General features: G+C 34.6%; 2 protein-coding genes across 2 annotated transcripts; one reads left to right on the forward strand and one right to left on the reverse strand.

Annotated features, from left to right (window-relative positions):
• The first annotated feature begins 938 nt into the window (after positions 1-938).
• On the forward strand, positions 939-6,971 carry LOC132065723 (THO complex subunit 4B). The gene is made up of 5 exons (XM_059459243.1): positions 939-1,223; positions 2,164-2,313; positions 3,510-3,578; positions 3,658-3,842; positions 6,536-6,971. Exons 1-5 carry the CDS (start codon positions 1,050-1,052, stop codon positions 6,708-6,710), a joined length of 753 nt encoding a protein of 250 aa, XP_059315226.1. The 5' UTR covers positions 939-1,049; the 3' UTR covers positions 6,711-6,971.
• A 5,030-nt stretch (positions 6,972-12,001) lies between these two features.
• Positions 12,002-12,652, reverse strand: LOC132063008 (dirigent protein 23-like). Its single transcript, XM_059455461.1, has one exon. The coding sequence runs from the start codon at positions 12,611-12,613 to the stop codon at positions 12,005-12,007; it is 609 nt and encodes a 202-aa protein (XP_059311444.1). The 5' UTR covers positions 12,614-12,652; the 3' UTR covers positions 12,002-12,004.
• Between the last annotated feature and the right edge of the window lie 595 nt (positions 12,653-13,247).

Here is a 13,247-nt window from a genome sequence, read left to right on the forward strand (position 1 = left end):
GAAATTTAGGGTTTATTTTGTCATATTTGGATGTGGAAAAATTGGGAAGCTATAATAACAAGACTTGAGGAAATTGCGAAATTGAAAAGCCACAGGTTATGGGAGCATTAATTTTGAAACGGCTGTCTTTATTTTTTCTTCTTTCTTTATTCTTTTTTTTTTTTTTAATCGTGGAGGTACAATTAACACCTTAATTTTAATATGTGTCACATTTATTAATTAAATTAAGAGAAAGAAAGAGTGGGGAAACCGAATGGAGTAGGTGAAACATTTTCCGTGACTGTAAAATAACTATTGAGGTATAATGAGATATATTAAATAGGATAAAAAAAGAATATATATATAAATACATGATTAAGAGAGTTTTTATTACATGGGGGAGGGAATTATAATGTAGGATTCGAACCTCATCGATACGAAAGGTCAAAAAGTTGGCTAACCAACTCGTAGCCTACTAAATTCCTACTGATTAAGAGAGTTAAAGGAGTGACATTTAAGTTTTTTTTTTTTAATATAGCGCATAAAAAAAAAAAAGAAAAATGTCAAAAAAAGGAGAAAAAAATAAATGCTTTAACGCCAAAGAGAGGGTGTCAAACTTTATAATAATCTCCTATGTCGACTTTTCTTCATTCACTATTAATTTTATATAAATTCTTAAAAAATAATAAATAAAGTGTGCATTTTACCATGATACCCTTATTAATTGGTATATGACTTCTTAATGAATTTGAAAAATAATTTGAAATGAATAACTAATGCTAAGGGTAAAATAGAAAAAATAAATTATTTTTCTCTTGATATATAATAATGGATAAATAAAAGTGAAAAGACAAAAAAAAAACTAGTGAAGTAGTATTATTTTTCAATTTTTTTTTTCAGTGTCAAATTTCACATTTATTTATATCCAACCGCCTATTAAATTTCGTCCGGAATCTCTCTATACAAGCTTCTATTCCTCTCTTTCCCTCAAAGGCTCAAACCCTAACCTTTCCACTTCCTCCTTCGTCTTCCCCTCTCAATTATCATAATATTACAAAAAAAAAAAAAAAATGGCAGAAGCAGCTTTGGACATGAGTTTGGACGATCTCATCAAGAAGAATAAAACCAACAGTACCGCAAATAAACCTCGCGGCAGAGGTCGCGGCGCAGCCTCCACTTCCGGTCCCACTCGCCGTTTCCTCAATCGCTCTGCTAATCGATCTGCACCTTATTCCACCTCCAAGGTCCTATTTTTTCAAAGATCTAATTAAAAAAATATTCCATACGTTTCAATTTATTTGTCTTACTCTCCTTTTTAGTCCGTTACAAAAAGAATTTCTCCCTCCCAATTCTTTAATTTTAGTTTTTTATGTGACATGTTTAAGACCGCAAGATCAAAGGATATTTAGGTATAATTCTACCTATCTCTGGTTTAAGAACACAAGATGCGAAAGTGTTATGGTCGAGTGTGGCGTACTGATTCTTATCGAGATTGGGTTGGTGTTCAGTGTGGGCAGTCAATTACTTTGTTAAAATTCGTCCCAAGTCAAAGCCAGACAAACAAATTGAAATTGAAACTGAAACGGAGGGAGTATCGGTTTTTCTCGGTTCCGTTACTTCAAATCTGCGATAAGGAATATTTTTTCCGGATGTTGAACCAGACAAACAAATAGAAAAATACTGATTTTTTCTCGGTTCATGCTATTAGCACCCAAGGGTGTGGCTTAGTTGTCAATGAAGTGGGTTGAGAATCATGAAACAAAAGAAAAACACTAAGTCATTTCTTTCAATCTATTCTAGTCTTGGTAGATAGATTTACCTGGTACCGGGTGGGAGTTGGCAAGTATCCCGTAGAATTAGTGGAGGTGCATGCAAACTTGGCTCATACGCCAAGAACAACAACATACCCAGTGTAGATCCACAAGTGGGGTCTGGGGAAGCTAGGACGTATGCAGACTTTTGTGGGGTTGAGAGGCTGTTTCCGATAGACTTCTCTTTGATTTGAAGCATGCTATCAAGAAAAATATGACAACAAAAAAATTCAAGTTAAAAAGCAAATGACGCAACGCAACGGTTATAAAAAGAATCTCATCTACGATAAGGAATATATTTTTTTTCTTGGATATTGAACGTTCTTGGTGTGGATAAACTTCTTGTATCTGATCCAAGTTGATGGCGGTTCAGGCTCCTGTGGCGGCGTGGAATCATGATATGTTCGCGGCAGATCAAGCTATCGCCTTTGGACAAGCCGGTGGTCGGGGTTCTTCTATAGAGACTGGGACAAAGCTCTACATCTCAAACCTTGATTACGGCGTCTCCAATGAGGATATCAAGGTACTCTCTCCATCTCAATTTATGAGGCACCATTTGACTAGGCAAGTTTAAGAAAAAAAGAAATTTTTGAAATTTGTAGTCCAAAACAAGGCTTAGATACTTGTGTGGTTGTAAATATCTCATTAAGCGTAAAAGGAGACTTTTAAAGTTAAATTGTTTCATAGAAAGACAATATTCTTTTTGGGACATACTAAAAGGAAAGTGTGCCACATAAATTGGTTGCTTTTTTTGTCTCGCCGTTTGATGTTGTTAATGTCATGTTTTATTAGGTTTTTTGTTTGGAGATTTTAGGGATAAGTATGAGATTTAGGTAACTCCACGTGTAAGAGTAGCATCATTGGTTCCAAGATATATTGGGCTATAGGGGTAATTTTACAGAGAGTGTATTGTTATAGAGATGTTTGTTGCTGTTATAGGTAAAAAAACTGTTATAGAGAGTTAAAATATAACCTAAAGAATCGGTTATGAGAAAAACTTGGCTGTTATAGTGAGGTGTCCTTATATAAGGATGGTGTTATAGAGAGGTCTAACTGTACCTCTAATTGTCTTCTTTGGTATTGGAATAAAACAGGCCAAAAAGGAGAGATTAGTTTGGGATTGAGGCATACTAGTTGTTAATTTGATGTTCAGCGTTTTTCCTTTCTTTTGCTTCCCTAGTCTCTTTTGGTTACACAGTTAAATTTCTCCCGATCTTTTGTCAAAGTTGTGACCTTTTGTTTGCTGCTGTTCACATATATTCATTATTTGTGATGCAATTGTGCTTGTGAGAATAGTAAGATGAGAAAAAGGGAGATGACATGAGATCATTGTTAATTGAGTGAGGAGGTAAATAAGATGTGAATAGGAAGCAAAGGAGTTGTGCTAATTTAAGTTAAAAAGGAGATCATGAAATTAACAGAGATGTTGCTGAGGAGGATAGAGTTGCCTGTTAGGGTTGACTAGTTTAAGAAAGACATTGAATTGAAAGCGACTAAGAATAAAAAATGAATTGAAAGCAACTAGATTGAGCTGTCTGAATTTTTGCTAACTCCTATGCCCATAAGGAAGCTTGTTACCGTAGGAATTTGTACTTGCATTGGTTTTATGAAAAGAGATGTACTATTATTTTTGCAAGTAGTGTGTGCAATCTGTTTTTGGAGGTTTATTGATTAGCCACCAATATAAGCATGTAAAGATGTATATGTATTGAATTGCAGGAGCTCTTTACAGAAGCTGGTGGCCTGAAACGCTATGCTATTCATTATGATAGGAGCGGGAGATCAAAGGTATTTTGTTAACCTACACTTCGCACTTTAAAGAAAAAAAAATGTTGTTTAGCTGAGATTATTGGAATTGCTTCCTCAGGGTACGGCAGAGGTAGTTTTCTCACGCAGACAAGATGCTATAGCTGCTGTTAAAAGGTACAACAATGTTCAGCTCGATGGGAAGCCAATGAAGATTGAAATTGTTGGAACCAATATTGCCGCTCCTACTGCCCCTTTCCCCAATGTTGCTTTTGGATTTGGAGATGCTAATGGAGTTTCTAGAAGGTATGCCCCATTATTCACCAGTATTGGTTTAAAATTTTCTTCGAGATTTTCTACTTAGCTATTTGATGATAAGTGAAAGAAGCTTTTTGATAAGATTGAGACATCTACCCAGGTGCTAATTGTTTTGATGTGCTTTATTCTGTATGCTGACCATCTGTAAATTTCTTTTACACATTCACTGGTCTCTTGATCCACTCCTTATAAATGTCATCCAAAGAAGAAGTATGTATATATTTGATTATGGAGCACATTTTGTTCGTCGTTTCTGGATGCTGTTTCTGACAGCAAGTTTTATAGTGGTTTTACAAGACTGGTGACTGTAGTTCAGCAGGAGTAAGAAATTCATGCATATATGAGCAAAGTGGAGAAATTAGCTTAGTTTGTTTTGAGTCTGCAATCAAAGTAAGATAAGTTAATGAATTAGCAAAAAATGATAAATGTGTGGTTGGTATTAGTGATTTGTATTGCAGTCAATCATGTGGATAGATCATACAAGTATCTTACCGAAACGACCATCGTGCAAAGGTATCAGTGAATGTAAGCTTTGTTTGGCTGCAGGAAAGGAGAATTGAGTAAACGGTGGGAGTTAGTGAACATTTCCTTTGTTTGGATAAGGGTTTGGGGCAGACAGTTGTTTTGAGGAAAAAATTTATGGGTCAAGAGACCATTGTCTCATCATGTCTTTCCTCTTCTATTTGCATACCAAGCATGCTCTCTTCTTTTTCTCTCCCTTCCCTTCTGAGGTTTTTTAAACTAAGGATTAAGGATATTCAGTAAAGGAATTCATGAAGATTTGTGTTTAATCAAATATGTAGTTTGAAGGTGTGAAATATATTGTTGTTTTAATCACTTTTTTAAAAAAAAAAAAAAAAAAAAAAAACTGAATTGATGTAGAATCATTTCTTACTTGAGAAGCTCTGAGTTCCATTGGGGTTTTAAGCGGAAATAAAGTGTGTGTTTCAGTGTACAAAGGCGGACATGGAGAAAAAAAATACAAATACAAATACAACAACATACCCAGTAAAATCCCATAAAGTGGGGTTTGGGGAGGGTGGAATGTACATAGACATTGCCACTACCCTAGGTGGTGGGGAGGTCAAATTGGGAATTCAAAGCAGTATAAAAAGTCATGAAAAAAATACTATAAAAGCATGATAAATGCGTATTAAAGAAAGGCTACCACAAATTAATACAATAATCAAAGTACAAGAAACAACAAAAGTATCGGAAATTGAATGGCACGACACTACAAGAATAATACTACGACTACTAGTACAACGATACTCAACTAAGGTAACGTTCAACCTTCTACCTTAATTCGTGTCCTCCATAATCCCCTATCTAAGGTTAGGTCCTCGGTAAGTCGGACCTGAGCCATGTCCTGTGTAATCACCTCTCCCCAATACTTCTTCGGCTACCTCTCCTAAAACCGTCCATAAGGAGAAAAATTACAAATATAAATGTTCAATCCAAGACTAATAATTGTAACCATGAATAATAAATATATGAACAAAGAAATTGAAAACAAAAAAAAAATCTACGATAAAATGAAATATCAGTTGCTACGCTCATTGGCAAGGAAAAGTATGTCTTAGAACCTTGATGATGACATTGAAACTTACATTAAGTGAAGCGAAACGCTCAACACGTTTTTAGTATCACTCAAGGCTTAAGCGCGCTTTTGACAACACTGGTTAAGATTTTTATTATAAATATCAAGAATTATTTTAAAAAGTAATATTAACACCTACTCCCTCTTTCCCAATTTGTTCGACACTTTTCGCTTTTCGAGAGTCAAACAAGTTGTTCTTTGACCATAATATTTTCATATATCTTTTAAATATTTTAAATTATTAATTATGGTGGCTTATAGTACTACTTACGTAGTTTCTAAATATGTAAATTTTATTTCGAAAAATTTATAGATTCTGTGTTCGAACACACTGTCAAAATTAAGAAGTTTTGACTCGAAAAGTGTCAAACAAATTGGGACTGAGGGAGTAATTCTTTTTGTTAGTTACTTCATTAACATCCCTTTGTTAGCTTCGACTGTCTTTAGTGTATCGAGTACTGGAAGTATTCTTTTTAAAATTAAATCTGATGTCCTTGAAGGGACAATTTTGGAAGTATTCAAGAGGCATTGATTGGAAAATCTTTTTTGGTATTAGCACGATCAATTAATTCAAATGTTCGGCCCTTTGAAGCGTGCCGTTGTGTTTGACTGTTGAGTACTTTCTGTGGAACACAAAGGTACATAATTATTTAGGAAAGTTAGATGAATGTTGTTGAACAAAAGAAGTGATAGTGCAAAACACAAGTCAGTGAAGAATCGAGATTGATGCACTTATCAAAAAGATTTTCCGTGAAATCAGGTAAAGAAAAATTGGATTTAGTGTTGGACAGTTACTGTGCTGACGGGCTAATGTGATGGCTTCAGTTTGAAAACCTTATGAGTACCCTCCCTGATTGGATGATCAGTCAGAATGATTTAGCTTCAATGACGTAAAGTTTTGTTGAATAACTTAATCTCAAGTTTTAGTACTTTTGTATTAAATCCTTAATTGAGTTATTCATTTGGTTTCTTCCTCCCTTTTGATGCTGTTTAACCTAGTTATATGATCTAACTGGATTATGAATGTGGAATTAGTTTCCATTCAATACGTTCTAATCATATCTCATATGTGATAAAACAGTGGTCAAGCAAGAGGTGGTGGTTTTGGGAGGTCACGAGGTGGTAGAGGACGTGGTCGTGGGTTTCGAGGAGGCAACAGAGGACGGGGAAGAGGAGGCCGTGGAGAAAAGGTATCTGCAGAAGATCTAGATGCTGATCTGATGAAATATCATACAGAAGCAATGGAGACGAACTGATGGGTCTGGTAGTAATGTTTGCTTCCACATCCATTGCTTAGTGGAGCCATACCAGAGACTCTCTGTACTTTAGCCTTTTCTTTTCAAGTTGCAAGATAGGAAGTACTTGTAGGAAGATTTAAATCTTATCTGTATGGGAACTGAGCTTCTTCTTTATTTGCTCCCTTGATTTGGATTTGCGATTTGGGTGGAGTGATTTGTGTAATCTACTCAACTATTTAGTTTTTACTTAAGAGGTGGACGATTAGATTGGAAATGCTAGTCGTTAGCCCATCCCACGACAAGGCTTTGCCGACGGTGGCAGATGCCAGCTGAAGGCGGTGGCCTGTGTCCTGAATTCGATATGTGGACGTCAAATTGTGAGGTAGTTCTTGTCACTTTATTCTTTGTTGCATGGTTTCACTATTGCAGTTTGTGCAATTAGCTTTCCTCCAAGTTCCTATCTAGTTGTATCCATGTTTTTATAGTACTCTTTAAAATGCTGTTTACTTAGGAAGCAGGTAGTGGGATCATAATTGGGTGACTAAGCTGAACCCTCTGATTGAATTATGTCTTATTGCAAATATATGGGAAGAGTAAGCTGAATGCTGGTGTTGGCGGGTGGGCAGATTGCTCATCGTGCTGATGAACGTTGATGTCCAGGAGAAAGAGGCTTCATCCTCATTCTGCGAACATGAGGATGAAGCTTTACCGAGCTTGTGCCTCGTACTATAGAATTACCCAGATTTGCTGTGTTTGTATCTCAATTATGTGCAATTGTTTTGAATGCCACTTCCCTGGAGTGACTCTTGCAGTTTCCTCAGGTCTTGAGCTACATATGGCATTGCATATTAGGCTGTTTCTGATTATAGTCCAGCGATTAGAATGCCTCGGCATCATGATACTTGGAGGTCTTTTTAGATTATTGAGATGGTTATGTGCTCTGGCACTCTGCTATGTTCCGACTTCAAGATCATTTTTTTCTCAGATCTACTCATTGTTAGGATGTCTATTGCAGTTGGATACTACAGGGACAATGTATATTAGCCTGCCCTGTAGGTATGCTGATTATCTGTTGGGTGATGTTTGAAATCGATATCTCGTGAATGGCTGTGGTGCTAACTAGGCCTGTTCATCAGTCGGATTGGATCGGGTTTAGCATATTGCGGATTATAATTTTGGTTTTTGGATTTAGCTAAATGTAATCCGAATCCGATTAAAATACGTTCAGATTGGATCGGATTTTTTAAATTCGGTTTTGTATAAATCGATCTGGATAATTTAGATTTTTGGTTCGGCCTATGAGTTGAATTGCTGCTTCTTCTACTTCATGAACAACCAAATAAAATATTCATATCAAATTGCCTTAATATATAGTTCCCCGTTGCTATAACAATCATACAAATAAAGTATTCATACAAGCCATAAAATCATTACCAAGGTCGCAACAGAAGCACTGATCTTATAAATTAACAAGTTCAATTTGGTAAAATCATCTAACGCACGGAATATACTAACAATGAAAAAAAAAAAAAAGGAAATCTAAAAGTATTCTATCTTTAAAATTAACAGATCCAAACATATTGAACTTGGTAATATTTTTTAATACATAGGTTGATGTGTAATGAGCAGAGTATATTTGACTTGTTAGATTGGGCATATAGGTAATGCGCTAATATCTAATGGATAGTTGGGTAGGCCAAACATAAGGTATAAGAAATTCGATCTCGCATATTCAAAAATTCGAAGTTTCAAATCCAAAATTCCAAATTTATTATAAAGTACATTTGAAATTCAATCCAGAATTTGAAAATTTGAAAATATAGGTACAAAATGTTTGAATTTTGGGTTTATCCAAATTATGCACACCCCTGGTGGTAAGGACCATGTTGACTTCCTTGAAGCCTGAAATATGAGTGCTTGAGATATCAAAGGTTGCTTATGATCATTGGTGGATCTTTTGTAAGGGATGTGATAGCATGCATGACTATTTTTTGGGAAAACATACCAGGTTTGTACTTTTTTTTATTGCCTTTGTATGGGAGCTTGTTTGCAGCACAGCAAACCGATGATTTTGAACAAAACCTGAAGCAAGGAACAGTGATGTTTTTTAATGGTAAAATTAACAAAATGACTACCTTTTGGTAGTTTCCTATCATTTATAGCTATCTTTTAAAAATTACCATTTGTAGCTATGTTTTCCCAAATTTATTTTTTCGCATGGGGGGGGGGGGCCATAACGGTGGGATCAATTAATTAGCTATTAAGCGGTATTTTTTACCATACCCTTCCACAAAATCGATTTTAGATTACCTTTTCATAACCATTTCTATTCCTCCATCCAATCTTCAACATTCAAACATAAAAAATCAAAAATTCAAAATTTGAAAATATTCAACAACCAATATATTTGAAGTTTTCAATATTGATTTCGTTCTTGATTTATCCATGTATTTGATAGCATAACCAATGTATTTGAAGTTTTCAATCAAACCCCATGTATTTTATATTAAATCTCATGTATTTGTGTGAGTAACAATTTGCATCACCCAGGTATTTTAGCGGTAATGTATTTGAAGTTTTCAATATTGATTTCGTTTTGATTTACACATGTATTTGATAGCATAACCAATGTATTTGAAGTTACCAATCAAACCCCATGTATTTTTATATTAAATCTCATGTATTTGTGTGAAACAATTTGCCTCACACATGTATTTGATGGATTAATTTGAACAAACTACACAATTATATAGAATACTTACAATGTATTTTTACTCATGTATTTGAAATATGAGCCGATGGAATTAATTTGAACAAAATACACAAAATATAGAAAAACTTACATAAATACACCACCAACCACAACAATTGGTAGCTATATCATAGAACGACAAATAAATATTTTTCATTCTCAAAAACCCTAAAAAACTCTAGACCACCAAAAAACCTAGCCTACGTATCAAATACAACTCGGTAATTATTTATGGACAACGGTCCATATGGCTAAAATCTTGGCATTTTTCTGATTTGAAAAATAAGCCTGACCACTAATGAATGATCATCAAACATCATTCGCATAAAATGAAAATGGAAAGGTTAATTGCCTACTTATGTTTAATTTGTCCACAAACTTTGAAATCATGAAACTAAAAAGAATTTTAGAGATAGCCGCCACCCGTGGTGGCGGTGGTTGAAAAGAGAGAGAGAATTTTAGGGATTTGAGAAATGAAAATACGAAATAACCCAGTGATTGAGAATAGAGAAAAGTCAAAAATTTATGAAAAAGGAGATGGAATGGTAATGTATATTAAGTGATTAATATTGTTACCATTAAAGGGATATGGGATTGGGGGTGCTAAATTTTAGGTGTATTTGTGCATCAGTAACTGAAAGTTACTATGTAGCTATATTAGTTAAATTCAAAAAGTATTTAGTTATTATTAGTAATTAAAACAAAAGGTAGTTAATATCACTAATTATGTACTAAAAGTAGCTATAACACGTAATTTTTCCATTATTTCCCTGTTTGGACTACCTTTCTATGGAGGATTTTTTTTTTTTTTTTTGGGGATTGCCTTTCTAGCTGTTATGCACCCTTACATGTAGGGGTGTCAAATGGGCAGGTTGGGCTGAAATTGGCCCAATCAAATGAGTTGGGCTAACATTGATCCAAAAGTTACTTGGGCTGAAATGGGCTAAAAATGGGTTGGGTCATGACCTGCCCAACTTGACCTAATTTTTTTGAAGGGTCTATTTTCTAGAAAAACATTTTCATGGAAAATATTTTTTAGAAAAACATTTTCGTGGAAAATATTTTCTAGAAATATATTTTTCTCGAAAATTATTTTCGCGGATTTTTCGAAAATATTTTTGAGGAAAACATTTTCCGTGGTAATTATTTTAGAGCAAAACATTTTTCGTGAAAAATATTTCCCTTCATATCAAACATGCTGCAAACTTATAAGATACATGATACAAGAAAAGTGTATACATAAAAAAAAAAAAAAAAGGGTAAACTCAAGCAGTAAACCCAAATTTAAGTAAATCTTAAAAACGAGCTAGAATTGGGCTAAGTTGGAAATCACTTTAAAATGGGCTATGTTGGTTGGGCTAAAATCAGCCCAATGTGAAATTATCTTGAGCCCAGCCTATAAAATTTTGGGTGGACAATCACCTTTTGGTCTAAATTTGACACCCCTACTTACATGGCATTTTTTTGCGCGGAGTGCCCCCTGTGAGTGGTCTTTAAATTTTGCCCCTCATATTTGTGGTCTTTAAATTATGCCCCTCATATTGCTGGTCTTTAATTTTGCCCTTCGCATTGCAACTTTGAGCTTTCGCGCAGGTTCTGAGTTCGAACCCCCGCTCAAGCAAAAATAAAAAAAAAAAATCGCAAGACAATGTTTGAGTCGCGTGTATGCCGGACCCGACATACTTTTGTTAAGAATTAAAAATTTTATCGGACCCGAAACTATGCCTTATGGGCGGACTTAGCATAAGTATGCAGTGTCAAAAATAACGATAATTCCTTCAGTTATGCCACATACGTGGGCAAACAGCAGTGAAGGAATTATCAAAGTTATAGTATACGTAGTTTGGATAGTGAAGATAGTTCCTTAGTTATGCCGGTGGGGGCATACTTTTAATGGGCAAACTTTTATGCCGGGACCGGCATAACTTTGTGGAAACCGAACAAGACCCTCTTTTGCTAAAATGTAAAATGGAAAAATTGAAGTATTCTTGAGATCAAATCCTTCTTATTGTGTCCAAATTAAAAAAGAAAGAGATAATTATCAAAAACACAATTGCCCCTTACTTTTCGTTCATGTTCGACCTTGGGCCAGCTAAAAACCAACTTAGGGTTCACATTATTTGTTGATAGGCTTCTACTCAATGAATTTATATTATCAATAGGCAAAACTATTTATCTATTTTTAGTTCTGATACTTTATAAGGTACGCCTCTTTAGTTTCGTTCTTTCCAGGAAAAAGGCGTCTATGTGAGGGAACAATGGGACAATTTTCTTCTTTACTACTCAAGTTAACGTATGATATATAGCAGGTATGTATAGAATAGCACTTTCAAAACTATATAAATTCATGTGAACAACGATATATTTTGATAAATAGTTTGGATAGTGCTATATGTACAGGAACTTTTTTTATAGTATAACCGAACAAGATCTCTTTGCTAAAATGAAAAAATTTAAGTATTCTTCAGATCAAATCCTTCTTATTGTGTCCAAATTAAAAAAGAAAGACATAATGATCAAAAACACAAATTTTCGTGAGTTTTTTGCCATTTTACACGAGTTAATAATGAAGTACAATGAGATGATACTCAACGATGGCAAGGGTAAAGTTAGCAAAGTAGGTCTTAGCAGTAGCAATTCCCCGAGCAAGCCTGAAAAGACCAGATCCACCAACAATAGGCATCTCCCTATATTGTTGCCCAATGGCATTTCTACCAAGCAAACTCAAAGTGCTACCCTTGTATGGTCCTTGAGTGAACACAAAGTTGAGGTTCATTAGCAAACCGAATTCATCCATTGCTGCAGAACCATATATTCCCTGAGCAGAACCAATTCTTTTGGAACTCAACTCTGGCCCAACAGTCAAAGGGTCGTCTATCATCCTGAGTATGCCAAATAAAAAAGGTGATAGAGATGTGATGTTTGCCTGAGCAATTATGGGAGCTGTCTCGTTTGCTCCACCATCAGCTATGTCATGAAAGTAGAAATGAAGCTTGGTTGTCTTTTGCTTTGCATGGGGAAGCTTTTGGAACCATTGTTCCACTGCCTTTGGGCTTTTATCAAGTGCATCAACCATAGGCATGATCATCATCATTAATGACAAGCTTATGATCAAACCAATGACTATTGCCTTCTCCATATTTCTCTTAGTTTCTGTAATGAGTTCCATTTTTTCTACCCCTATATTTTATATATACATACAAACACACAAGAAGCGATCGAGAGAGATCGAAAGTCAAATGTGGGTTCCTTGAATTTAGAAGGGGCCCCGGGAATTAGATATTTACTATATATATATTGAATCAATAAATGCATTTTTGTATAAAGTTTATCACGTATTCTTAATTCAATCTTAACAATTAACTAATTTAACACGATTCGCTGGATGCATCGATCCAATCTGCTATACTTGTTTCATGCACTTCATGCTTTTTTGTAATATTAATATACCTAAACCAGAACCAGCAACCAACAACATTCCAGTGTAATCCGATAAGTGAGGTCCAGATAGGATAGAGTGTACGCAAACTTTACCTCTACCTTAGTAGTGTTAATATACTTAAACTTTGCATATACATTCAACTTACTTGAACTTAATTAATTGAGAACGAAATTTGAGAAAGCAAAAAAAATTAAAATGATTCTAGTGTTAAATATATCAGAATAGAGTATTTGTGATTATACGATTTCTAAAACTTGTGATATTTATGTAGTTATTAAAATCCCATTAAGAATAGAATAAAAATTTAAATTAAATTATTTTCAAATTTGACAACAAGAATACTTATATATATATATATTTA

This window comes from Lycium ferocissimum, chromosome 7, assembly GCF_029784015.1.
Source record: "Lycium ferocissimum isolate CSIRO_LF1 chromosome 7, AGI_CSIRO_Lferr_CH_V1, whole genome shotgun sequence".
Classification (NCBI taxonomy): Eukaryota; Viridiplantae; Streptophyta; class Magnoliopsida; order Solanales; family Solanaceae; genus Lycium; species Lycium ferocissimum.

What these genes read in the sequence shown, in the direction of transcription:
- LOC132065723 (XM_059459243.1), top strand. Translation starts at nt 1,050, where the DNA reads ATGGCAGAAGCAGCTTTGGACATGAGTTTGGACGATCTCATCAAGAAG. An exon ending in CACCTTATTCCACCTCCAAG is followed by an intron (nt 1,224 to 2,163) that starts GTCCTATTTTTT and finishes ATGGCGGTTCAG; the next exon opens with GCTCCTGTGGCGGCGTGGAA. An exon ending in GCTAATGGAGTTTCTAGAAG is followed by an intron (nt 3,843 to 6,535) that starts GTATGCCCCATT and finishes GTGATAAAACAG; the next exon opens with TGGTCAAGCAAGAGGTGGTG.
- LOC132063008 (XM_059455461.1), bottom strand. Translation starts at nt 12,613, where the DNA reads ATGGAACTCATTACAGAAACTAAGAGAAATATGGAGAAGGCAATAGTC.